The sequence below is a fragment of the Hylaeus volcanicus genome, chromosome 2 (genome assembly GCF_026283585.1).
Source record: "Hylaeus volcanicus isolate JK05 chromosome 2, UHH_iyHylVolc1.0_haploid, whole genome shotgun sequence".
Classification (NCBI taxonomy): domain Eukaryota; kingdom Metazoa; phylum Arthropoda; class Insecta; order Hymenoptera; family Colletidae; genus Hylaeus; species Hylaeus volcanicus.
This window is the reverse complement of record NC_071977.1, coordinates 6,561,364-6,588,317: the sequence shown is the minus strand read 5'-3', so window position 1 is coordinate 6,588,317 and position 26,954 is coordinate 6,561,364. Positions and strand designations below refer to the sequence as shown.

General features: G+C 40.5%; 1 protein-coding gene and 1 long non-coding RNA gene across 2 annotated transcripts in view; both read right to left on the bottom strand.

Moving 5' to 3' along the window:
- The window catches only part of LOC128872216 (elongation of very long chain fatty acids protein AAEL008004-like), a 38,306-nt gene extending 19,790 nt beyond the window's left edge, over positions 1-18,516 (bottom strand). Inside the window, exons 1-2 of the mRNA XM_054114670.1 lie at positions 17,506-18,516; positions 3,108-3,180 (exon numbers count right to left, since the gene is read on the bottom strand). Of these exons, the coding sequence (XP_053970645.1) occupies positions 3,108-3,168 (61 nt within the window). The 5' untranslated portion in view covers positions 3,169-3,180; positions 17,506-18,516. The remainder of the gene's footprint in view (positions 1-3,107; positions 3,181-17,505) is intronic.
- A 4,753-nt stretch (positions 18,517-23,269) lies between these two features.
- Positions 23,270-24,975, bottom strand: LOC128872428 (uncharacterized). Its single transcript, XR_008456184.1, has 3 exons — positions 24,831-24,975; positions 23,698-23,849; positions 23,270-23,562 (listed from the first exon to the last, which is right to left on the bottom strand). It is a non-coding gene; the product is annotated as an uncharacterized LOC128872428 (long non-coding RNA).
- Positions 24,976-26,954: the final 1,979 nt, after the last annotated feature.

Here is a 26,954-nt window from a genome sequence, read left to right as displayed (position 1 = left end):
TAACCGTTACAACCCTCGAGTACAAAACGCCCTTGTAACACGCCAGTAAACCACATCTCTAATTCGACAACTCTTGCGATATCAACCCCTTGCGATAGACGGCTACCGCGCAGGGACTTAAAGAGCTTTCACTGTAAGTCGCTCCACGCTGTACGAGAACCAGTCTACAGAAGTCGTTGCTTTTATCGGACAGGCGTAAAATATTGCCACTCGCGGGTTCTACTGCTGATACTCGGAGATTACGTACGTCACGGTAATTCAATCGTGCGCAAGAAGAAAATTCCTTACTCAGGACTCTTAGCAAAAGAATCGAATTCGGACGGTCGAAGCAGTAAGAACCCATTGCGCTAATCGACTAAACAGAGTTCGATACCCTCGACGAAGACGAAACGAATTTTTTCAGAAGACACAATACGCCCGATCGAAACGAATCCTATTTCCACGAACGACACACGTAACAATCTCGTGAAAAATATTTGTTAGCTAGTCAACCGTGTTATCCGCGTCACCGATATCCCGTCGAAGAGCAGATCTTTCGTTAAGGGTACCGGCAGATCGATCGGCTCGATACTCGCGCGAAACAGGAGAGAAAGAAGAACGAAAGCACGCAGAACTCGGCACAATAGCTACTTTCGTATCACCGAATATCGCAAGGTAACGATTTGACCTGTTTCCACGGGTTCTCCCTGGAAGCCTTCAATTTCGCGCGGCGTTGAACGCGTTAATCGAACGACCGTCGAAAGTAAATGCAAGAACGGATTCCACTGATGCAGTAGGTACGGTGTAATCAGGCAAGTGGCGCCTCTTGGTCTACACGTGACACGATTAGCGGAAAATACGGCCTGCTTGGCTTGCCGATATTAAATCGATAATCCACGCGCCGTTCTACCATGGGAACATGAAAAAAAAAAGGGCCGGTCAATTCGAGCCCCTTAACCCCTCGCAAGTCCCTATGCAGGTTACAACGATCTGCTCGCGAATCAATCCACGATGGCGCGGAAACCTGAGAGCTGTGGCAAGGAAACGCAACGCGATCGTCTCGACGAACAACGTCCAACCCCGTCTACTTTCAAACGTTCCGCCACCGCGGCACTTCACCGCCACGTGACTTGCAAAACATTGCAAGTGGAACAGTGTCCATCGAGTTGCACCATCCCACCTCGACAAAGTGAAATTTTTTATTTAGTTTCTCACGGAGTGGGGCGAAATAAAAGATGAGGGTTAACGTATGTTCCCTCTTTCCATCCCTTTATCTTGGCTAAACCAAGGTTTGGTACTTGTGCAGAGTTTCTTTGTACTCCAAATTTTGCAAGTCATGGTCCATTCTAAACGACAGTATAAATAAAAATGCACATTTTTGCCTGTAACGTTCTCTGTACCTGTACGAAACGCTGCTTAAAAGATAGTGTCATTGATTAGCTGTTACTATATATAGATAGATAAAATTGAATTTTTAATTGCTATTTTTTTTTTTTTTTAATTATTTTATCACGGTAACGCGTACCTGAACGTCTAACATCGACTCTAAAATATCCCTTTCTCCTAGAAACACGTTTTTCCTCGCAATCTTTCGATTGCTTCTGCAGTTTGTAAATTGATATCTGTCATCCCGTAGGAAGTTACCGAGAAACTTAAGACACAAAGGAAATCCGCTGAATCATCCTGGGAATATGATCTCGAATTAAGTAAAAAGTTGATTTAAAAACACGACGCAGATCAAGCGGGATTCCACTCTGCGTCCGCAATAAGATCCTTGCAGGAAACAAGAGCAAACGAAAGCGGTGTTTACGCTGAGAACAGGAATCGCGGAATAACCCTGGAGAGCGGGTTGCGTTAATATATTCCAAGTAAAGTATTTCACGATTCGTTGGACCGCATCGAGAACTGGACATGTCGTTTCGAACCGATCGACTGATTCACCTCTAGAAAAATTCAGCTTACTTCAAAGCGAAAACGTGTGCGGTGATTGTGTGTGGCGGATCGTTGCAAGACGAAAAAATCCGGGGAAAAAATTCCGTGGATCGAGTTTCGCGGAGACGAGGGCAGTCGTTAATGGCAGAAAATACGTGCGAAATGCAAGTAAGTGCTTGCGAAATTGCTCTTTTTGGGGTAGTCTGTCGTGGACTGGTTCCATAAAAACACAAGGTACACAACTTTCATTTGGTCTTTTAGGGTTCGACTAGTTTATAGTAAAAAAAAATCACCTTCTTTTCTGATTCTTTTGCGGTTTCGGGTCTTAAAATAGCTTGTTTCAAGGATCACCGACATTTTAAAAGTTATTCATCCTATACAAACAGGCAAAAAAATCAAATCCGAATACAACGCGTCTAATACTTTTTTTAAATAACAGCTCGTTCCAGACTGGTGAATTATCATCCATTAATCCGAGAATACCTGAGGGGAGCAGATTGCGCTAACATATTCCAAGAAAGGTATTTCACGAGCGGCTGGTTCGGTTTGGGAAACGCTGACGAGGCGGTTCGTCGGTTTTCATTCGTTTGGCCAATAGTTGCGCGTCTCGAAATTCCAGAATGACTGGTCTGAACGGGGCTCGAGAGTTCTCGAGCCGATCGTAGGGAAATCGGGAACATGATGGAAGCGACATTACGACACTTTATTGACACACGCGGCTTCGCGCGAGGAGCGAGGGGTCATTTTGAAAATATGCACGACAAATACGCCTCGTCTCCCATCGTCGCGGCGTGTCTCTCTTTCCGGCGAATCGCGCAGATTCTTGTCCTCGTTTGACAGGTGTTGCGAAAGCTTTCCCAAGGAATCTGTCGCATTTCTCCTGGCTGGGATTTCAGTGGCCGCTTCGGGATCGAAATAATCTCGAGAGAATTTCAGTAACTTTGTATCTGCGCCACCCAGCGAGCCTCTAGATCGTTTTTGGCTCAAATTTTTCACGAGCAAGGCAAATTAATCTAACTAACGTTATACTGTATTACTAATAACGTAATACGAAGTGTACCTAACTACCTACCTACTCGTTACTTTGTCTACTTTGCCAATATTTTATCTTTTATTGCCCGACAATGCCGTGTGGATTATTGTTTTTTTTCGATCAAGATCATTATACGACAATCATTAGAAGAAAATCGCTTTACCTGATCTATTATCCATTATGTCCCTGTATCCGTGGACCAGATGCGCTACTATAGTCGTCATCTTGCTTGGCCTCTGAAACAAAAAGCAAAATATCCTGTTTTAGTAAAATAAATTCGGGTTATAGCCAACACGCTTCGAATAATAAATATAAGGTTCATGGCGATTCGTGTCGATGCACTCCTTTTGTTAAGAAAAATATAAAAGAAGCGATTTTAACGGTGAAGAATGCTTCCTAATAAAAAATTCATTTCATCTTAGGCCAGGCATGGCAAGTAAGCTACGCCTTACTTTTAATCATGATCTCCCATTGAAAATATACTACTTCTAATTTTTTTTCTTCGGAGTCCTCCGACCTTCCCCTTCATTTGTTATTCCCTTTCGCTCCGTTCTGGAAAAATTTCACGGTTTGCGCGCGCGTTGGCGTGAAATTCAAATTAGAAACAATTTCGCGCGTATTCGATTAAAAAGAGGAATAATTCGCGAATAAAATTTGGTCGAGACAACCGTTCCAGTTCCCACTTTTAATACTTTCTCTCTCTCCGCGACCAGCGCGGAATGCTGACACAGAAAGAACAGTGATCTACGGGAGGTTCAAACAACTTCCCGATTCGACGAGGAATTCATTCACTCAGAACACTTTGACGACTATCAAAGGAAACGCGACGCATCGCATACTTTCATCTATGCTCGCTTGGCAGATTATAGTAAGCGGTCTGTCTGGTTCTGAGGTAACAAAATCGACGTTTTACGTTTCCTTCCCATATTTCGCGACACGTTGTGCTCGAGAATACATCAAATAAACTCGAACGGTATTCGATATCGCAAAATCTGAACGACCAATTACTCATTCTTTTCCCGTCGTACGACAAAAATTTCGTTTCTTTTTTTTTTTTGCTGCAAAGGTGGTGCAACCCCTGGGGAAACCGTCTGCAATCGAGGCAACGGAATTGAAACATCAGTACCGCGGAAAACCGGGTATAATGATCAGCTGTTACTCAACTTCCGTTCGTAAGAGGCTTTCATTGGGATTTCGTGAAGTGTAACTGCAACGAAAAAGGAGAACGATGACTGCGCGAATCGATTAATTATGCAAGGTGAATCCATTTGGGGGCATTAACGCTTTTCGCATGTGTGCACACGCGGATCTTCCGCCGAACGCGGAATTGGGTCACCGTGTTCGCTTGTTGAAAGCTAACCCGAGTTCGCGCCCTTGGTTATGCATTGTTAAAATTCAGACAACTGACCCCGGCGACCAAGTTATGTACACTGTAACGATAAAATGCGCCTCAATTTACCGCTCGGAGGCCTGAATGGGGGCTCTGATCGAATTTCAAATCAATTATGTGTTAATAACGAGCGTGTAATTAAATTTTATGCAAGGAAACTCGACGGCTTTGGTTCTTACGAAACGATTTAATAACAAAAGAATTCGATTGGAAGACAGGAATGCGACTGACCGCTGCAATGCTGAAACGAAGGTGCTTATAAATTATTTATAACTATTAAGTATAATAGTTAATAGGTGCGTTTGCTCTTAGAAAGTACAGTTACGATTAATGAGGAGGAAGGGAACTCCTTCCGTATTTATACAAGAGAGTACCGATAATGAAAGTTTCGTGTACTGTTTCTTAACATATTAAACAGTCGCTAAAATAGGGGAAAATATATAGACCTCGATCTAAACCGATCATACTTCTCCTCTAACAGAATTTATTAAAAATGATTTCATTTATATTTATATATAATATTCACGAATTTAAAAGTAAAAAGTAGTAGACAAATGTACGAACGGTGTACAAGGGGCTGGCTGGCGATTATCACCGAAAGTTTTATCAGAAAGAGCACCGTGGGGCGTATCCAATCAATTGCATAGCGAGACTCGTGATAAAAACGTAATACCGCGTGCGAAAACACGCCGCGATCGGTATCGCGAATCGAATCGAGCAAGTTTAACAAACTATCGATCACAGTTTACTCGCGCTATACCCTCGCCGACTATAATTACTCGGTTGGTTAAAAATGAGCGCACTAAATATAAAGCCTCGAGACTCTCCGCGCTTTTCTCTTCGTGTTATCGACTTTATCAGACCCCCTTTACGCCCCCGTGAACCGGTTACACGACCGTGTCGTTTACGCGCAAAGTATAAACAACGCTTGCGAGGCTGGAAATTGCTACGTTATTATTGATACGTTCGTGGAACTACTCGCAAAGAATTTGTTGCGACGAGAACAATTCCGTGAAAAAATTGGCGCCAAGTTAGCGTATCAAGAACACAAAAATTACCACCTTAGGTGCACCGACGCAAACACACGATGCGACTCGTTAATGTTTGGTGAACGCGTCCTGGTAACTCGCTTCTGAAAATCGATTCAGAGTCTCGTTGCTTATGACATTCAAATACACTGATTCATATAGTTGGAAGTTTCACTCGTTTGAGAAATTGTGGAGAATGAGCCCAAAAACCGACGAAAAAGTTCGACGAAAGCAACCTTTTCTCGACAGAAGTATCGACCAACGTCATATTACATCAAATGTTTCGTAAGTTTGAGAAATTACCATAACACGAATACCAACGAGTTGAGCTTATAATTTGTGAACCAGTGTCGGAGAGAGTATACAATAAGTTATCGACTAATGCCGGTTTACAACTTCGAGTCGACGAAAGTGGACGTAACTTTGAAGAAACGTTCGGAGAAGTATTTTACCAGCCTGTGGCTCGTGGGCTGCCGCTAAAGAAAGTAATTACCGTCTATAAATATCATCTCCGAGTAAGCTGTAAGGCTATTTCTAAACAGTACGAACCGAGCTAATATATCGACGATGAGAAATTAATTCCTTTTCGTCATTTGAATGACGAAATTGATAGAACCACTCGAGAAAGCAGACATCACAAACCTGCTGCTTATCTGTACGTTCACGTAGCGAGATTATCTTAACACGGTATTCAACATTCGAAACCAAAATCGTTTATAATTACAAAATGTTGCTAGAAGATTTCCAGCTGTTTTTCATTCCTCCGCTTTATTAACGCGCATAACAAACAATGTTGGACTAGACAGTCTTATCACTGCAGAGAGTAAGCGACCCCTAACTTTCGTTCCCGATTCGTGAGTGGTAGTTGATAAAATATGTTTTGGATAAAGTTGTTTTCCACATCGAGAATTACGTTAATTGGTCCAATTATGCTACCGTAGCCTGAAACAACTCTGCAGTCTGATCAACTTTTTCAACAAAACCTTTGTCTTAAAAATGGCTCCAATTGTACAGCCTTAAAACGTTCGAATGTTGCAGAAAAGAGAACTGCGCCTAAATACTTACCGTTTGCGTTTCAATCGCGAAACAATTATGTCATTCGTGTTACACTTTGCCTGTAACTGCCTTCAGAATTGGCCCATCGTTAACTCTCAAGGGATAATTTCGTTCCGAAAGATTTGAGATTGCATCGATAATTGAGGTGCGCCACCCTTGCTTCGCCCGTGCTACAGATCAACGAACTTTTAGGGAAGTTAAACGGAAATGGTTCGCTGCTAACTTTTACGAGTATTATAAATTCTATTACGGCAACGAGAGGTTGTCGCTCATTCGAGCATACTGCTGCGAGGAACATCCGCGAAGTGTCCGACGTCGATTTTGATGAAACTTTGAAGGGTTCTATAGCAGCCGAAAGTAAGTGGCATGTATTTTTCGTAGCCACGGTAACCCAAGTTTAGGGGGCGAAACTACCCTCCAAAATTTCCCTCGTTCTATTTCAAAGATGACTGTAGAAACAAGCGATCCATTAGTATTCTTTAAAACAGTTACTGAAACGTAGAAATTACCATCGGTGCAATGACGACGATACGTACAAAGTGTAATTATATTCGTATCAATCGAATTATCTGCTGTTCGGTTTTTCACAAGGTACAAATTTAGTAGAAAAACAAAACGTTTAACATATTCGAAAAAAACCCATATATTTTTTTCAAAAGAGATCACAATTTTCTGGCTAAAATGAAACACGTGTACACTTTTACCTCTGTTTTCTATTCAATTCGATGATTACCGTAACCCCTTTATTAATTGCTTTTCGATACGTACATTTCCTTATCACGTTCCAACCGTGAGCACGAGGCAAAAACTTGCACGGTAGTTTTTTCGACGTGAAATTATGTTGCGGCGAATAAAAATCTGTTTCGTTTTTTTAATGTCACCATTCGATCGAGTATTGATTTATTTAAATTTATCGCGATTCGCCTCGAAATAAATTCAGCGAGTGTACGTTTCGTTTCGCTTGGACCGCAGTATCGCCAACACGATCGAGGCGTAAAAAGGGATACAGATCATTTGCATAATCAGTAATTATGATGCGATCGCGGCACCGATTATCTCGCGCGCGCAATATTTGTTCCGTCAATACTTGCCTTCTTCGTTTTGTCTCTCTTTCGGAACGTAACGCATTGCGAAAACGAAATTCTTCCTTTTCTCTCGCGAAAGGGATTTCGTAAATCGTTGACAAAAATTAGGGTGTAGAAAGTAAATACATTCGCTACGCGTGGCATCAAACAATATCAAGCATTTCATCGAATAAAATGAGGAAACAACGTGGGCTTAATTACGGCTACGATAAATTTATAAATTTCATAGGCAACGATTGTTAAAATAGAATTGTTACAGTTGAATGATATTTCCCCAGCAATTTGCATCGCAATTCCTCGATATCTTCGGGAAGATCCTCGTTACTAATATTACGAAACCGCCTGATAAAGAAATGATTACGGGTTAAAGCGGAGTAATCGTGAAAACGATCAGAAAGCGTAAAACATTTTTGGCGTGCCACGGTGTCGTTAAACAGGCGAAAAACCGTTTGCGATTACCGTCGTCTCTATTAGGTTGCGTCTTCCTATAGCTAAACCGGATTTTAGCCGCTTGTAGTAGTTTGACTATTAAATCACGTAAATTTCTCTTTCGGTGTTCTTCCTCGGTCGGACACGGACGTCGCGCTAAGACAACACGGATCCGTGGACATTCCGATGGAAAAAGAGTCGTCATGCTGAGAAATGGTTGAGAAAAAGCGAACCGTTGGTGGAAAAAGAGCTGAACAGAGACGGAGGAACCTGCGAGCAGGTACGAGGTGGTGGCGAGAAAGTTACTAAACACGTGGTTACGTGGTGTCGAGATCGATTACACCAGACATCTAAAGTGACGTCGAATCGGAAACTATGAGGGTTCCAATGTAAATTCACTTTTCATTTACGTTTCTTTCGATTGCAGCGCGATCATTCGATGACTCTCAAGGAGCCACATACATTTAAGGGTGTCAACTGGCCTGTGTTTTTCATTTTTTCCCTATTACACACTTTAATTTGTCAAAACAGTGCTTCGGTCACTCATAAGTACATTTTTTAATTGTTCGAAAAAATGTGAATGAACAGCTGATCTACGACTGGGAGTGGATCATATGGTATCTATAAGCAAATCCATTTCAACATAGATAAGCATCTGGTAAACTACTACAGCGATTACCAAAATTGGTGAATTTTGATGCCCAGAGAAAGCTCAGCACGCGATAGTATATCAGCTGTTCCAGCGCGGCCTCTAAACCGTTTAGAAAGTATTTTATCAACAGCCGCTCTTTTTTGGATATTCTTTCGATCCTTCGAATCTCCACACGTAGTCAAAACACATTGCGAAAGAAACTAATTTCTGACGAGTTTGCGAGAATTTTACAACCGTTAAAATGATTTCGATACCGTGTTATCACATCATAACAGTTGCCACATTTTTTATCACAAGTGACACAGAATAAAGGATCTGAACAAACGTTGAGAAGAAACTTGTACGTTTCGATCCACGGTTAGAGTCCTCTTCGAGAGTGTCTATGTAAAGTGAAACTGCAGAGCCAATGTAGAACAACTTCGAAAGATCACGCTCGAAGAACAAATTTGCACAGTAAAAAGTCAATGCCTAAGGTTAAGAAAATATCTGCTCGAAAAGCGTTCAACGAACCTATTGATTTTAACACGTTAATATCTACAAAATCAATACTTTGTGTATAAATAATTAAGTACATGAATTCAGCCAAGCATAGCCAAATATTTTCTTTTTAAATATTTTCTTCGACTCGCTGTACGTTTTAGTTGGTCCGCGCGAGAACATTAGCAATCGTGTTTATTCCTAGCAACCTTTCAGCCTGTTCATACTACAGGACAATTAACGACGGCGTTCCGTAAAAGAAAAAGCTGGATTGATGAAAATAGATTCCTCTTCCGACTTGACCATGAAATTATCTCCTCGAACGAGCGACTCTATGAATAGGAGAGAACTCGCCAAACTGTTCGTTTCACGAAACGACTGACCGCTTTTTACGCTGTAGCACAATTTTCCTCTGTTTATTGCGGATCCTATTGTTATCGGTACGTCGGACCGCATATTTGCCGCGTTATAGAGCCCAGTTTTTTTTATTTCACGAACCGTCATTGAGCGTGCTTTAGACGACAATTAAGCTATTCGAATGACGCGGCCTGTAGTTTACGCGGGCCAGCTGTCTGCTAGCGTAACCGTATTATTATCGTGTACCTATTGCGGTAAGAAATGGGTAAAATCGGAACAGAAGTAATAGCTATGAACACGACAGATTATTCCTTTACTGGTGGTGTTTTTTTTTTTAATTCTAATTTAAATTCAACCAGTATTTACTAATAGTTGAGTATCTTTTATTCGTTGCTCATCCGTTTGCATTATTTTTTTTTTGTCAGTATTAATGTCTCTGCTTGAAATTTAGCAAGGAAACAAAAGGTGAGCTAGTACCACCAGTTATCGCGCTCGAATCCCGAATAACCTGTATCGACAGGACTGAAATTGTATCAACTCTGGTATAAATATCCGTAGCAAGATTTCTCTATTAAATAATTATCAAACGTTTGTACATACAGTATATCAAATCTAATAGCCTGTTTTGATCATAAAATGTCGACGCGAGAAGTCGAAGTACGTTTTATTTATGCTCGTTCGTCTGTAAGTATTTGTTGCATTACTTGCGATCAAGCATAATCATCCGCTGTGATCTCGTCAAAATTGATATTTAACTTTCGTACGCTGATAAAAATTGAAACGGTAAACGAAAGATTTCCTGAAAACTTTGCAACGTATCGCGTACGATTATATTTGTGATTCTAATTTCTTAACGCCTCGAGCCATCATGGCTGAGCTAGAAGCATCAGAGCGTTGTTTGAAAATTAATTTGGGACGCCACGTATACGCACAATTCTCAGAAATAATCCGGTCATCGGGTACGAAAAAAGATTTCGCGCATAACGTGCGGTGCTAGCGGATGTACATTTTCTATATCGTATTAAATTTCAGAACAATAGATACTTGGATGAGTCACGTAGTCAAATTTGAGCGATGATATAGCATCAGCCATTCAAATTAACGACGAATTTGTTTACCGTTCTCATCTGTCGTTGTCGAGAGATCCGTGTGTTAATAAAATAAATACATTTGACTTTGACTTAAGAACTCCGAAGCCACTGATCACTAATCGTCGATCAGTCAAAATCAAGTTGCATTTATAGCCAGGTGTGCTGAGTCAGTCTTAACGATGAGTTAACTGCCTGGACCGAAACGTCTATATTTTTTATTTTTCTAACCTTTTTTTACGCGACGTTTCGAAGTCTCGGAACTAATCAATTGATATATTGGAGGCACGGTTGTGTTCGGAGAATTCGTGACGGGAGTTTCAGGAGCGCAATCGTGTTCCCAATATAAATGCCCCTGGAGCCATTAATCTCTTAATTTTTGATTCACATCGTGGAGGATAATGGTTTCCGACGGCGCGATGCTTCTCAAACTTCACCTCTTCGTGGACCTAGTCTAGAATTTTATATCTACTCGTTCAATATTTTGTGATAACAATTTGTTGAGAGCTTGCAGACCTCCGCCAACCATTTTACTGCTGATACCGTGTTCGGTAAATATTAAACTACCAACGATTCATACAGTCTTTTAAAATAAACAAACGTAGGAATGAAACGCAACATGGTAGATTTTCACATCGGAAAGAACGTCCCCCTTTTGAAGCAGGTGACACGTGCGTGAATTTACACCGCGTTTCCCATACGCACGTGGGGAGTTTCTCGCTACCGCGTTTGAATAATCGCACATGTCGTGACTAGGCTCGGCCATTCGCTATTGATTTTTTTTTCTTTCCAACGACCCTTATACCGACGTCCTCGTGATTCAGGGTGCGCGTTGGACACGCACACGGGTCGAATCGCGTGACGCTTTCTGGGCCACGCACACTGGATAGAAACGGAAGATGAGGGAAGAAAGATAACGCCGTTATCGTGTTTATCAGGCTCTTTAAGGATTTGTATTAATCATTAGCGCCGTAGATGCGTAACACTTAGTCCGATTAACGGATTACGACTAAATTCAACTTACAGCCTTTCATCCGCGACGATTATTCTACCAATAAACTGTTATTTCGTTGTCGTGGAATACTCCATTCTTGTAATTTGAACGGCAATTTTAACGGCACGAGTGCAAAGCTGTTCGTAACTCACAAAACTTTTATTTAAACGAGAAGCTTGTTTGCCCTTGGGGTTGCAATATTCGAGGAAGCTTTCTGACTCGGAGAGATCGATTGTTCTCCGAAACGATTGGCAACTTTTACCGTCCTGAGACACGAAACGAGAACTTGGTCACTTCGATTCTGTGAAACGAATGCAATTCGATGCGTTTGAATTTGACGAACCATTCATTGCGCATTGCCGGACTCCGATTTTAATAAAACTGATCTACCATGTAATTGAGTAGAATTTGTTGAAACTTCCACAAGTGTTAGCCACTAATTGGTATGAATATTCATTTTTAGAAGCAAAATATGAACAATCGGTCATTTGTCAAATGACAATGTGTTAAATATATTTATTTAAAAAAGGAAGTCGATTGAAAACATATGCGGTCACTGTACGTATGATAAACGGGGAATGTTTAGTCCTTTAAAAATGATCGGTGTTCCTCTAATGTTAAGGGGGGAGGGTCAAGTAAAATTCAAATTTTTAACCTGTTTTTTGATTTAGAAAATTAGTTTACCATTTGAAGAATGTGCTCCGACCTTTTCAACTAAAACTTCGACGTCTAAGTGTATGTACAGAGTCATTAAAGTGATACGCTCCGAACGGTACACGAAGGACTATTTTTAGATCCGGACTTTAAACGCATTTTTCTCAAAACACAAAATTTCGCGTGCCGTGCAATGTAGCTTAGAGATTTCTCAGCCGATTGTATTGAAACTTGGCACTAAATATTCCTTAAACTATTCTCCTTTGCATCAACCTAAAGGTTTTTATAAAAATTGAAATAAACAATGTTTTTAATAATTTTTTTTATAACAAGATTTTTTTAACGTGGCGTTAAATTTTGAATTTAAAATGTTTTTTTTTTTAAATCTAGGTTGATGCAAAGCGTGTTATTATATTTTAACGAAAAATTGGTGGATTTTTTTATTTCAAATAATTAGAGTAATCTGTGCGTTGCACGGCGCATTTTCGAGAAGCCAACTTCAAACAGCTGCTGTTCATTCATTTATGAATATTTTCACATAAAAACAAATCATATAGATTATCTGTATGCTACAATATAACAAGTAATTAGTTGTAAATAAATATATATTACGCACACTTCAAAAATAATTCGCGAAAAAGCGGTTTTTTACTTGACCCTGCCCCCTTAATGGTCGTGTTTCATTCGGAGTACAACGAACAATCTGTTTTCGCAAATTCAATTCCTGTCACAGTCTTTCTTCGTATACGTAAGAAGGTTGTTATCCACCCGAAATCTCAAAGAATGAAACTGATAATACGGAGTTATTCAACTCGACCATGACGCATAAGTCTTACGTAATATCTGCCGACCACGGAGAAAGTAATGCTGTCTATCGCGTTACTGGAAGGACATTTACCGTCGAATGAGACATTTCTGCGCGTTATTAGCAAGCATAGCCTCAAGGTTGGGATTCAACGGAACTAGCGAGCGATTATCATAGATGAATACTTCAATGAAACTAAATATTCCAACGGAGTAATATTTTCATAAATATAAATACTGTTGCAATAAAATTTTCGAAATCTTCCACGATACTTCTCCTCTTTTTAGTCCAGAAAAAAATGATCGTACAAGTACGAGTCATGCTTGTGTAATTATTAATACAAATCGAGGTCGTAAACACCGTAAACTTATTTACAATCAACGCTTCGTATATCACACGTGACCTTGCTAACCAATCCATATAATATATCATTAATAATGTTGAGTGAAAGCTCGAGGAGGTCAATTCGAGCAATTCTACTGGGAATGAATTCCTCCGAAAGCGAAATACGAAAACGCCTATTACTCGGAGACGGTCCATTCCACGCGAAATCGATCACTTCCGCGCGAGGTCAGATTTTGTTCAAATTAAAGCATGTTGCAATTCAAACGATAAGATACGAAGGTGATTATATCGTCATTTTGTTACTTTGAAAATTGTTTACAAACGACAGGCCATCAGAGTTAACAGTCGTCGCCGACTTTTAAGAAAGCTATCTCCAAAATGAATTTTGATCTCCAGAATCGTAGAAGATACTTCGATTCTTTTCCTCTTACATTTTTCATTTTGTTTTATTCATAAAGTCATAATTTCTGCATAAATAATGATATCGTCTGTTTATGCAACTTCAGAATTCGTTTCTCTCGGTAATGAGGAGAGCTTGTCACCGCAAGTATGCAGAATTCTTTAAAAATTACATCACACGAGCTATCATACGGACAACAAGCGATGGATTCCAAAGATGGATAAATCGGATCAACTGGAACCTCCTCCTGACGTAGAGATGCAAAAACTGGTGCAATTACACGACTTCAACAAATTCTAAGTAATCTTTTTTTTTCGTCTTGAGAAATGGTTTATGTTCCTGATCGCGCTCCAAAACTAACGAATATATTACATCGACCGGAACCTCGCGTTAATCAGATTCCGAATCGTCAGAGATAAGTATCTCCCGACTGAGTTGACGTCTTGATTACGTACTTTGCTGATAGTTATTGCTTTTTATTAGCGAAACACTTATACGAATCTGTTGTTTGAGATTAAACTAGCGTTTGTCACTGACGAGGCGTTTCACATCGGTAAACGATACGCGGAAACTAGAATATTTTTTATCAAACGCGATTAAAGCCGCAATCGATGGACGGTACACATCGGTCGACTTACGGCTTCGTTCAGACGAACCGTGAATGCCATTTGGCATTCGTCTCCTATCGATTCCTTCGAATCCGTTGTTATCGTCGAATATACCAAACAACAAGTGCTTCTACCGTCGACCACCAGCAATACCCTTCTTTTTTTTTCTTTGCCCCTCGCGACGGAAGTCGAACGAAGCGGTAAGAAAGGAAGTTAATTACCGAGACTTTTCGACCATATTCCGCGAAACGCGTTTTGAAATGCTTCTGTCCGCTCTTGTCGATACCGATCGCTCGTTTAAACGGGATCCGCTTCGCTGATCTTTCATCGATAAACGTCGGAACTGTAACTGGCAATCACCAGCCACTAAGAGTATTCATTAAATTCTTTTTAAATTTTGTTCGATGAAATTTCTACTTTTTCAACTTAAATTTCGTTATAGAGCTACGTCAGGTCTGTTACTCCTACCCTTTACAAATCTACCCAGTCACCCGAAGGTCCATTGCTAATATAAACTCGGAGAACGGTCGTGGACGATTCGAGATTCCATTTCGTCAGGAAGAAATTTCCTACGCGTACCTTCTCGATTCCGTTTCGTCGATCGCGGTCGACGAGGCGTTCACCGCGTTCAGATTTGCATTTGTAAATAACGCGAATGCATCCGTGCCGATACGACAGCCGTCAATCGTGGAACGGAATTGGAAGGGATCAACGTGGTTTTATTTAGCCTTTGATTGCCTCGACAAATTCTGAGATAACTTCGGTTTATTTATGCAGCGTGTTTATCCAATTTTCATTATCCTCGGTTTCTTTTCACCTTGGCTCGTAGGCCTGAAAAGGAGTGCATTGCCCATTCGGTAGATTATGCCATCGGAAAGCTACGAACGCAATCTGACCCCCATTAATGAGAACCAATTGTACCGGAAACGAACATAATGTCTCTGTATTATCATTTTCGAAACTGACACGTTTCACGTCCGCGTGCGAAGGAATTGTGTATTAATTTATCATAAGCGTACGCGCGAACCGGATGTAACGGCGTCTAAACGGCGAACAGAGCTGGGTAAAGTGTACAGTCGATCGATTATCAAAATCAAGAGACGAAACTAACGTACAACGACTCTTAGAGAGAAGAGTAATGTTTTTATTCGTTCGTTGCGAGACATTTCGCTGTGTACTTTGGATTCTATTGGAGAAGGTCGAGCACCGCTAGCATTGTATACATTTTCAAACCTAAGTAAGTTAGTAAACAATTTTAATAATCTCTGCGATACTATTTTCAGATAGCGATCAATTCTATTTGTCATCATTGAAACCGGGCAATGTGATACATTTTTCAAAGTGGACGCACGACTTCTCATCTGGATGGAACGGACCACGGATTGGATAACATTTACGAAAGTGTTTTGTAACACGGTTACGCTCGATTCTTCAGCCTGGGGGATCAGAAGCGAAAGGACGAACGTTGTTGGCCCCAAAAATCGAGTCTGCCATTGCATTGCGAGGCGGGATCCGAAATATTACGTTTAAATTCGAAATTTTCTGACTGATGGTCGCACGAAATATTAACCATAGCGCTCTGTAGGAGATATAAATTTACACCTCTTTATTTAGAGTACCTTTGAAAAATAATAAGGCTGCAATTTTGATCGAAGAAATAACGAATCAAATGGCGTTTGCCCGTAAAAGTGATTATCGTTACGTGAAATTTGTTATTTCGTTGAAAAATTCGACCGTCTCTACCGTCAATACAGATATCCCGCGCAATATAAACACAGCACGTGAATCAGATTCAACGCAATTCCCGGACTCATTCTCGTTCCTGATGGCTCGTAATCTAGTACGTAACGTAATTGCAATATTTGCAGTACGAAACAACTAAGATTTATTGTTTAAATTGGTACCTATCAGCTCTTGCACTCTCAATTCTACTAGCACTAAGAGTTTGTAATTTAAAAGACCACCAACAACGGTCATACACATCACAATATGAAATGTCAACAACGGTTTAGACGATATCGTACCGTTTGCGACATACAGGGTGTCCTAAAATACGTGATATATTCTGAGAGAAGGTAATTTCCTTCGAAGAAATATTCTGCACACGAATTTTACGTTTTTAAATGGAATTCGAGACGACATGCATGCAGAAAGCACTACGTTTCTTTGATTAATGCAAAGAAATATTTTATCTTTGCTATATAAAAATAAGAAAGGAAGATTTATTGTTACGTGTTCGTGGTAAACACGTGCCAAAGATTAGGTTCCTAGATCGACGGGATTTCGTTCGATATCGATATGACGTGTTCGAACGTATCAGATTACAATTACTTGTTGCCAATCTAAAGCTTTCGACGATATTGGGAATATGTATCCGCAATAAGAAGGATCTCGGTACAGTTTCGTAAGGGCGGGAGTCACGTGAACTTCCGAATACACTGAACTGTAATTTGAGAACAGTATCGTCGTATAATACGTAGAATTTTATCAGGTAACTGATTATTATTCCGTTATCTCATTGTAACAGCTATCGTTACTCCAAAGCATTCTTCCAAACAGAGCAGTGGAACTGAACCTGGGAAAAAGGACATAGATGTGCTATGAAATTAAACACCGCGGTACTTGTGACAGGGATGTTCGATTCGGAATCGATTTTTTCCGATTCGTTCTCGAGAAATATATAAATGAATGATAAAAATCAACGCGCAAACCGACCTATCAGCGACGACTTTCGACTCGATAGTTAACATTTTATCCGCGAAACCTATCGACTTGATCTTTTTACGAGAAACGTTCCTAATCCGTGACGACACTTAGAGAACACTCGGTTTAAGGTTAGGTGCACCTCGTCGCGAGGCTCGAAGGCTTCACGTCGAGCGTTCACCCGGGAAAACTCTCGACAATTGTAAGATCGAGTTACGATCGACGGGATGCACAATGGTTTCTCTTCGGTTCGATCAATAATCGCGACACCGGGTCGAAAATAAAAAAAAAAAAGGTCTAGAAAGGGATTATTCACGGGGAATCACGTCGCGGTCGGTCAGCGCGTCTGGTTTCGTTTTTACGAAGCTCGGAATCGATCACGGTCCGTCCTAACCTCAAAAGGCACACCGGCGGCACGCCTCGTCCGAGCAACGGTACCACACACACTTATTTGGGAACAGAGCGCAGTACGTCAAAGGACTACACCCACCTGCGTTTAATGTGTCTGTCTCTTGTTCCGGTTCCCCTTTTCCGGCTATTTTCCTCTCTTCGTCTTGGCAGCGTCTTGCGACGCTGAGGTTATACCGGCTTCAGCAACGCTCGAACAAATCTCTCGTTCCCCGTTGCACGATCCCAGTTTTTCTTCTTGTCACCTGTCCGACAGACCATACGAGGGAAAACACGTTGCTCGTGTAAGAGATCGGTGCGAATCGAGCGACGTCCGTCCTATATCCTCGTGGAGTTTCCGTGTATCTTCCCGGCGACGGTGATCGGCCGTGCCTCGTTCGGTTGCCGTATCGCGGAACAGACTCGCCGCTGTTAAAAGCGTGCGAACGCGAATAAGAATGATGACTGCTCGTCGCCAGTTTCCTTCATCGGCGACACGCGTCTTCTTCCTCCTCTCCGTCGTCACGAGCCCGTAGTATCGCACGGATGGGAGAGGCGAAGGAAAAAAGGGGCGAAACAACGAGTAACAGACAAAAGGAGAAATGATAAAGGTGCCGAGGGAGAAAAGGAAGGAGTACGAGTATCCAAACGTCTACGAATCTCCGACAGCTTCCTGTGCACGCGGTCGCACTCGACTGACTGTTTCTTTTCGTTACGCCCGTAACGTGTGGCCGTTTTAACGTTAACGCTACCTGACCGCCCGTCTACCTCGCTGCTGCTCGCCCGTCGCCCTACTCCTCGTGTCCACGATGCTTCATTCTACCGCCTACTGCCTCTCACTCCCTCCTTTTTTCCTTCCTTCCGTCCCCTTTTTCTTTTCTCTTCCTCCTGTTTTCTGTCTCCCACTTTCGACGACGAATACACGTTCGTAACCTGTCCACGCTTCTACGTGCTCGCATACGGATCTCCCACTTCGCTCGTGTCAGACCTTCGTCGCGGTTTTGATTGCTTTTCTCTCACCGGAGAGGGCACGCCGCGCTATCAAACTGGTAAACGAAGTCTTTTTTTTCGAAAGGGAACGAAAACGAAGGATCCGCGACTAAGACGAAGACGACGCGTCAAAGACGATGGGAACTGAGGGCCGCCGTGCCGACGACGAAAACGACTGCCGCCAACTTGCCATCTCGCGGACATTACAGTAAACGTTTTCGAATGGTTCTCAAACAGCGGATACCGTAATCGCTTGTTTTCACTGTGACGTTTTTCTGCGAGAAGTCCCCGTCTGTTTTCCTTATAAAGATATTATAGTTTACCGTCGTAGTTATTACAGATAACGTCGCATTTTAATATAGAAAAAAAAAGAAAAGGTATTTAGGTACTCTATCTATTCCTGTGCTACAGTTATCTTATACCAGAATTGCGCGATTTTTGTTTAATTAACAAACGATGGATAACGCATGGAATAATTAATTATTTGAAATGGACTGTCACTTTTTGTATTAAATAATAAGTCTAATAAGACTATATTTTAGCAACGCAAATAAGGATCCATCTCAAATAATGGATTATTTACGGAATCAATAATTAAGTAAACTTAAAATGCAAAATTACTCACAAATATTAAAGCGAATGATTTAGCCTTCGAGTATTAAAATCCGATCTTTATTTAACTCTGCATTTCTGCGAAATGATCGATCACTCATTCGAAATTGAGTTTATCCTTCATTATCCGGCAAACGTTCTTACGGAATCTCATTAAAGAATTATAATTACAGAAAGTACGCTCAATTATGCAAGCATGTCGAAAAAATCATTTTTTTTTTTTTTTTTTTTTAACTGAAACGTCAAGGTTGAAATTAATGTCTTTTTTCGTGTCTATTCCAAAGACTCTTATTTGAATTCTCGGACGTAAATACAAACTGCTTTGCGTGTGTCGCAAAAAATATTAAAATGACGGTTTGGGTAGGTCATTGAAAATCATGATGCGTCTAAGTCTATGTTTTCAGAAATTTCAAAACGAATGAAAAACATGTTATTCGCAAATGGATCCGCTGTCACTATCGCGAATACATTTACATCCGATTTTCGTGTTTTGACATGTTAGATCATGGCGTACAGAGCGAAAAGCATCGGCAAAGAACAATGTTTACACTATAAGCTAATTCTAATTCAAGAATTTGCGTCATAAGATTGACGTAGATGCGCTTCAGTCTAATTTCAAACTGTATACTGAAAAATTATACAAATCGTAAGATTATTTACGAATCTCAGGGGAAGTAGAGAGGGGTATAAATTTAATTGCACAGCAGAACGATTACCATTGTCGCAAATCTCGCTTAGAGGCGGCGTTGGGTTGAAATCTACGAAATAAAAAGGGGAATTAAATTCAAGCGCATGTAACGATTACATCTACTCATTTGTCGGTCCATTTTTTTGCGTCTTAATTCTTTATTTCGACGCTTGCATCAACGATGTACGTATTCCCCTCGTATGTTTACAAACTCTCATCCTTTCCACCAACGCAAGAAAATAATGACAAGCTGCTGCGACTTAAGTTTCGTAACGACTTCTTCTTGTTCCCGAGAGAGGATTAGACGGCAGTTGCAAATTAACGTGGACACGTAATATAATTGCGTTGTTCGAGGTTAATCTGTGAAGCAAAAATTGTCTATTCCTCGCAAACTTTGTCTATGGATCTAGTCGCATCTAATAAATTATCAAGCAAGACTTGTTAGACTTATATACACGTCGAATTAGCGGATTCGAGATGAAACTCGCTAATAATGCTCCACGCATGAAAGATGTTACTAGTCTTTTTAAGAAACTGAAGCCTCTAAACGGATGCGGGGGCTTCTAAAAGGTAAGCGACCCAACCGAGAGGCCTCAGTTGTAATTGGTAATCGAATAATGGCCATGGAAATATTCATCGGGTAATTAGGTATATTGTACGCTATCGCTAAGGCACTCTGATCAGATCAATATTTATTGCATCGCATTACGATCAGCCAGTCCTTCGATATTGAAGTACTCAATCGCAAGGCCGGGAAAGTGGCCAATTGTCGGTCGCAAGCCATATTTGTGCAGATTAACCTACTTTAAGTCCATCGAAAATGGCGGTAGCCCTTCATTGTAAAACGTTACATCACTCTCTCTTTAAACGTTAACCGATTAAAGTTCCTCTGTGCATCCCTAACAATCGTGTTTCTTCATCGTCGCATAAGAAAGGTTGAAATGAATCACTGTGCGTTCAGGGAATTATATTAAACGGTTTAAAATTGAATACCGATAGTTTGTTACTTGCTCTATTCATAATATAAATAGCAGAGGATCGTGAATCGTTAGTCCTTCGACGTATACAATCATTTGACTACAAGAAGATGGAACGTCACGCCATATCTGCTAGTAGATTCTTTAGAAAGTCTATTGTAGCAGATCCAGCCTTGCGCTGACATCGTTTTATTCAAGAATTTTATCTAATCGAGTTTGTATTTATGAATTTCATTTCGTGGCTCGTATTTATAGAATCTTCCCGCCCGAGCTGCACGGAAATCGCGGCCATCTTTTTCTACGCGTCGTGTACATAGATGAACACGATGTAAAGTAATTCGCATCATCGTTTTCCTCGAGTTACCAACCCACCGCGGGTTTGATGTCTTGTTATCTTTCCGCATGATTTACCACGTTTCTCGTCGGCATCGCCGTGGTGCACACATTTTCTTCCTCCGTGCTCGTTGCTGAATTGAAGACTTCGGCCGCGGTTTACGAAGTTCCATGGCCGGTTCGAATTACCTCGTTTCTCACCGACTATTTTACACCAGGTGTCCCCTTCCGAAGAATAAATTTAACGAAGGAACGAACCAATTGCTTGCTCGTTAAAAATCACCTAATACGTTTTACCAGCGACCTCGATCTATCGTAGAACTCACGGATGAAGATACGCGTCGCTTGTATCGAAGATAGTTATCGCTCCTCGTATTTCGCCAAGAATTACACGTTCAGGAAAAACGAGAGGAACGTTGGATGAAGCAGTTACAAAAAGAAAACAGAACTAAAATAAGCTTTAAAGCTATTTATAAAAACGTAAAGTAGCCTATCCTCTAAATTTAATGCTCGTCTACCTGTGTAGAAAATTTTATCGGCATACACGAGCATTGCAAATATTAACCAACGGACAAAGTATCAAGGAACCTCTGTCCATTCGTTTCTTAGTATTCAAATTAGAATCCGGGGCTGCATTTTTAAGTATCCTAAGAAAACATAATCACTGGGACCTTTTGAACTAGATCCATCAAGGTTGCGCATCGCTTTGCATGGTTTTGCATCGTCCGATCGTGGCAGGAAAGAGCAGAAGAGTGGACCAGAATGAGAGTAATTTCTACCGCCAAGGAAACGAACAGAAAGTGTAATTCCGTGTAACAGCCTTGCTGGAGGTTATGCAAGTCACAAGTACCTGCGTCCCGACGAATGGCGAAAGTGATTCTCTGTCTGGTTTGCACGGTCACGGGATCCTTGAGAATCGTTTTGCCTTTAAAGAGACGATGTTGTTAACGAATGTAACCAGCCTACAGCAATTTTTATGCGTTCATTAATACACTGTTTTTACTCTAAGATGACTTCAGCAATGTTTGACGTTCAGGGTTGTCTGAAACAGTGTCAAGTTTGGGTTTACACTAGCCATGTGTAGAAAATTAGGATGCTCGTGAAAAATATGCACATACTTGAATCCGTGGTAAATAGACATACGAAGGAGACGAGGTGAAAAACTGCATAGGACTATAAAATGTAAAGAATAACCGAGACGTTCACGTGCCGTGATGCGTAAGCGACATGTTTCTCGATAGCCATAAGATTAGCTTCAAATTTGCATTTGCATCACGTCATTCCAAAGTAGTTTTCATGGCAACGATTAATCGCTTACGTATTATACTTGAAAGAAAAACCAACTTATCGCTCGGCGACCATTGGAACGAAGTGAAAAGGTGTTAATTCGCTCCCCGTTTACCATTTTCGACGCGCAGAAAGATTGTACTTATCTGCACAGTCATCTCGTATCTATTAAACGACTTCCTGGAATATCAACTGGAAACGTTTACTTTCCTTTGAAGCGCACGCGATCGGAGACAACGTAAACAGCATCGCAAGTGTAACATTGTCATACTAATATGATGTATAGACTTCTGATAGTTCAATCATTAATCAAAATTAAGGATGTGTACACGTAATCTCCGTACGAGCACTTTATATTAAGGACACTGCGTCTAAGACAAGGTTTGCTGGGGCAGCCTTGCTAACGAGGTCGCGAGCATTACCTGGACGATACGCCAACAAAATTTTTATTTTTTTGACCTATTTCATTTGATGTTCCGAACCATGCAGATGGTAACTGGTAACTTCAAGCTTGTACGATACAACTTTTTTTAAATGTTAATATTGGATGAAACTAGCGAAATGGAATATATCAATCGAAAGCTTAACACGTTGACTGCCAGAGAAATATTCTTGAAAATTTCTGCTAGAATTAAACGTTATTCAGACTATTGGAGACTACATAATCAAACATCCGTCGTGGTATTTATTTTTATAACTTCATCAAAATACACGAATTTCATTTAAATTCATTCCCCTTGAAGCTTAACTTTCAGAATTAATTTTTTTAGTTCCTCAGTGAAATGCACTGTCACCCACATATGGGTGACGTGGCGATCAACGTGTTAATTAATATAGCGCAGGAGATCAACAGAAGAGGGCACAGATGGAACAGTACTGCATCCGTGAATGACCGTACACGGTGCTTCCGAAATTTTAACAAGAGTTTCAGTGGCGTAATCGTGTTTCTGATACAAAGAGCATTATAAGCATTACTCGTTTAATCCAGCTTTATTATCAAAGTTCATGCGAAAGCAGGCAACGAATCTGGCCGACAACGACAGATGAAAGCGATCCGCGGAGAACCTTGAACCCTTGCTGTGAAAGTGTCGTTACAGACTCCAGTTTTACCCGCTCTCTCGGAGAATTTGGAGACGGTAACCTGTCGATCCTGTTGCATAATATCTTGGCACGTTTCGAACGAGAAGGAAAACCTTCGAACGAGGACGACGAGTGCTGCCAGCCACAACTTGAACTTTACTCTTGTGCGACGTAGGAAGCGGAGCCATTCCCTCTGCGAAGTTCACTATTCAATTTCATTGCGTTTTAATGTACGATGTATTTTTCTTTACTGTTTACAAAATGCACAGAGTACAAACAATTGGCTATTCGCGAAAGAGGGGATTTTCGACGAATTAATAAAACATACCTTCGTTTCTGAATTTTTTAGCCGTAATACACCGCTTGAAATAGAAGCATGATGTTAATTATGAAAATGAGGGAAGAAAAACCACGGAAATTCTGGTAAGGTTTCCTTCGTCACTTGCATATTCAGTGAAAAACCCCCACCTGTAATGGAAACTGGGAGAGCAAGTGTCCTTTAAGCATTTTATACAATTTGATACAATCGTAATAATGTATGTCGCATAGTCTACGCTAAAATTCTTAATGACTCGACATTGGAAAACTTCGGAATATCTCGCCTATAAAATTCAGTTCCACAAAACGCAATTGTTTACATTTAGTCATACATATGTACTTATATGTTCCAAGTTCAAATTACGATTTCTGAATAATTATAGTCCCCTGCCATATCTACATAGTTGCATTGTTCAAGAAGGTGTAATAGCTAATGAGTGTCATTAAAATGCAGCTGTCAGACGACCTAACTTCCTTCATTAAGTAACGAAAATATTTTTAAAATCACCCATCGATGCCACGAAATGTCTTATTCCGGTTATCGGATTTTTTTTTTCATATCTGGGGACTGGCCTAAATTGTCTCTCGACTTTTCAGTCTCGATCGTCCTACATCGTTCATAGGTAGGTACGTGTGACCCACATGCGACTTATTATGAAGGTATCCTCTTTCGTAATACGACGACGTACCCGTTTACCGATACTTAACGCGCGACAGAAACTGTTCCACGAAGATCCCCTCAAGATATGAAGAACCACGGATCACGTACACCTGACAATGGAGATTCAGCTACTCGAAAATTGAAAGGAATTTGAAACTTTGCAGAAACGCAGTGCGAGTAACGCTTTTGTTTCTCCGATGAAACGATCTGCGGGAAAGTGGGGTGGAACAACCCTTCCGAGTAATTATGATTTTTCCATTGTAATTTAACAATCATTTTACAATTTTGGAACTGGTTAGTTAATATTAAACTGGAATTAATGTACGTGAAACGACTTGTTTAGAATGTGTAAATTAAAACGCGACCTCTCAACGCAAAATGCTTCCTGTTCCTTGGCCTGAACTATTGTATTTAAATGGATCGTGTAGGTCTCGCAGCGAGCAAATTTCGCATGATCCTTCTTCGTGAAAATATTGACTTACGAATGGATGTTCCATAGAAATCGTTAACACCAAAGAGGCAGACAACGATGTTTAATGAACTTGGCAGGACTTTTGACACGCTTCTCCAACGACAACTAATTACTCCTTTCAACGTCAAATGTGTACCTTACTTGTTCCCGTCCATTCTCGTTTGTACGGCGTAAAAATCCACTGGACGTCAATGTACAATGTATATTCCGACATATCGACGAATATGGTCATCGCTCACGCTACCAGGGAAGCAAATGAACGCTATTGACCTTTGATTTCTTTCAATATTCACGACCAAAATCGTTCTAAGGATTGTTTTTTTAATACGTCATGACACGTGGAAGAGTTCTCGCCGCCATTTTTATGAAGCGTTTACATATTCTTAGAAAAATTAACATAAAACATTAGATGGTACTAAACGACATATACTTATCATAAAAGGTTATGGCTTGTCGCGAAGAAGAGAAAGCACTTGTTTTAAAAGTCAAGAAATTAAACAAATAAGATATGTATAGGGGGATAAAAATGCTGCATTTTTTTATCAACAAGCGAGGAGCCCAAGTAAAGCATAAAATTTAGGAACTTAGAAATTCAGATTTTTTATCGTAACAAATTTTGCTTGTTGATGTCTATTCTTATTTACCAAACCACTTCGCGTCGCGTTTGTTCTGCGTCGTACGTCGGCGCTCCTTGTTACACCGAACAAGGACATACTTATCCGAACAAAATTTTCTAGCAAGGTGAATACAAGGTGAACATTTCGTGCGTTGTTTGGTCGATAAAAAAAAGAAAAACTGATTGGATCAGAATTTCGAAATAGTTGCAATAAATATACTTTCGGCAAACTTTGTATAGGAAGTTACCGAATAAATGGGCAATTCGATTTAGATTCGTCATCTGATGCTAGAATCTCCGATTTCTACGCGATGAGACGGCACCATTCGACGAGGAAAAATTTAGGCAAACGTTGGGAAACTTTCTTGCGGAACGCAAATTGCGGTAAAAAAAAGACCTGTAGCTCGATGCGGTAATTAAAGCGGTCGAAGTTTTCCATTCCGGACGTTTTGCATTCCTGCATCTGTTCTTCAGGTCTACCCGTTTACGTTTGCATCGATTGCGACAAATCACGAACACGGATCTTTCCGTGTAGGTGGATATAAGGAACGAATTCGGCGATTCGGGGATTTTATGCGCAGCTATAGTCATCGGAGGATAATATAGACGCTGTGGCAATATTCGAGGGAATTCAAAGGTCATGCGCAGGCTACGTCAAAGATTCGTTCCATGATTCACTTTTGATCCAAAGAAAGGGGTTAGGAAGATTTGGTTCCGAGGAAAGGGGATAGGAAGATTTGGTTCCGAGGAAAGGGGATAGGAAGACAGTCGAGAGGTGTCAAAATGCTGAACAGAATTACGCATTGTACGAAACGCCTCCAGCTAAAAAGTCGGTGACTGTTTTGAGTGGAATCCTCTGTGCAACCAGAAAAGAAGCAGTCCACTCCCTTCAACGAGAAGCGGAAGTCGTCATCTCGATAACTTCGTACCACTTCTTTTTTTCATTTTCAAGTTCATTTCCAAAGTACAAGTTTCAAGAATAACTACAGTGGGTGTAGAAAATATTCGTACACCGATCAATTTCCAAAAAAACTATGTAAAATTGTAATTTATTAACTTATTTTTTATAAACAATGACATTCTACATATTCTCGGAAATCTCTAGAAATTAACAAGAAAAAACAATTAATCTAATGTGTTCACTTTACAAACTCTACTGTAAATCGTTCGTCATAAGAATCGTACAAGTACTTATTGCTTCTATACTTTTACCCACTTTTCGCATTTTTTTGTTAATTTCACAAATTATATTAACTAGTAAATGTTGTTTGGACTATATCTATCTTAGAGATTTCCGGGAATATGTAAAATATCATTGATTATAAAAAAAAGAAGTTAAGAAACTACAATTTCACAGAAAAGTTTTTTGGGAAATTGATCGGTGTACGAATACATTCTATACCCACTGTATCTCCAAGGAAATTTCGTTGCCTTCATTTTTCAAGCTCTGATCATTGTAAAACTTGTTAAAATAAAGCTCCTAAAAATGGCCCTTTAATAAATCCCATGCTGGGCCAT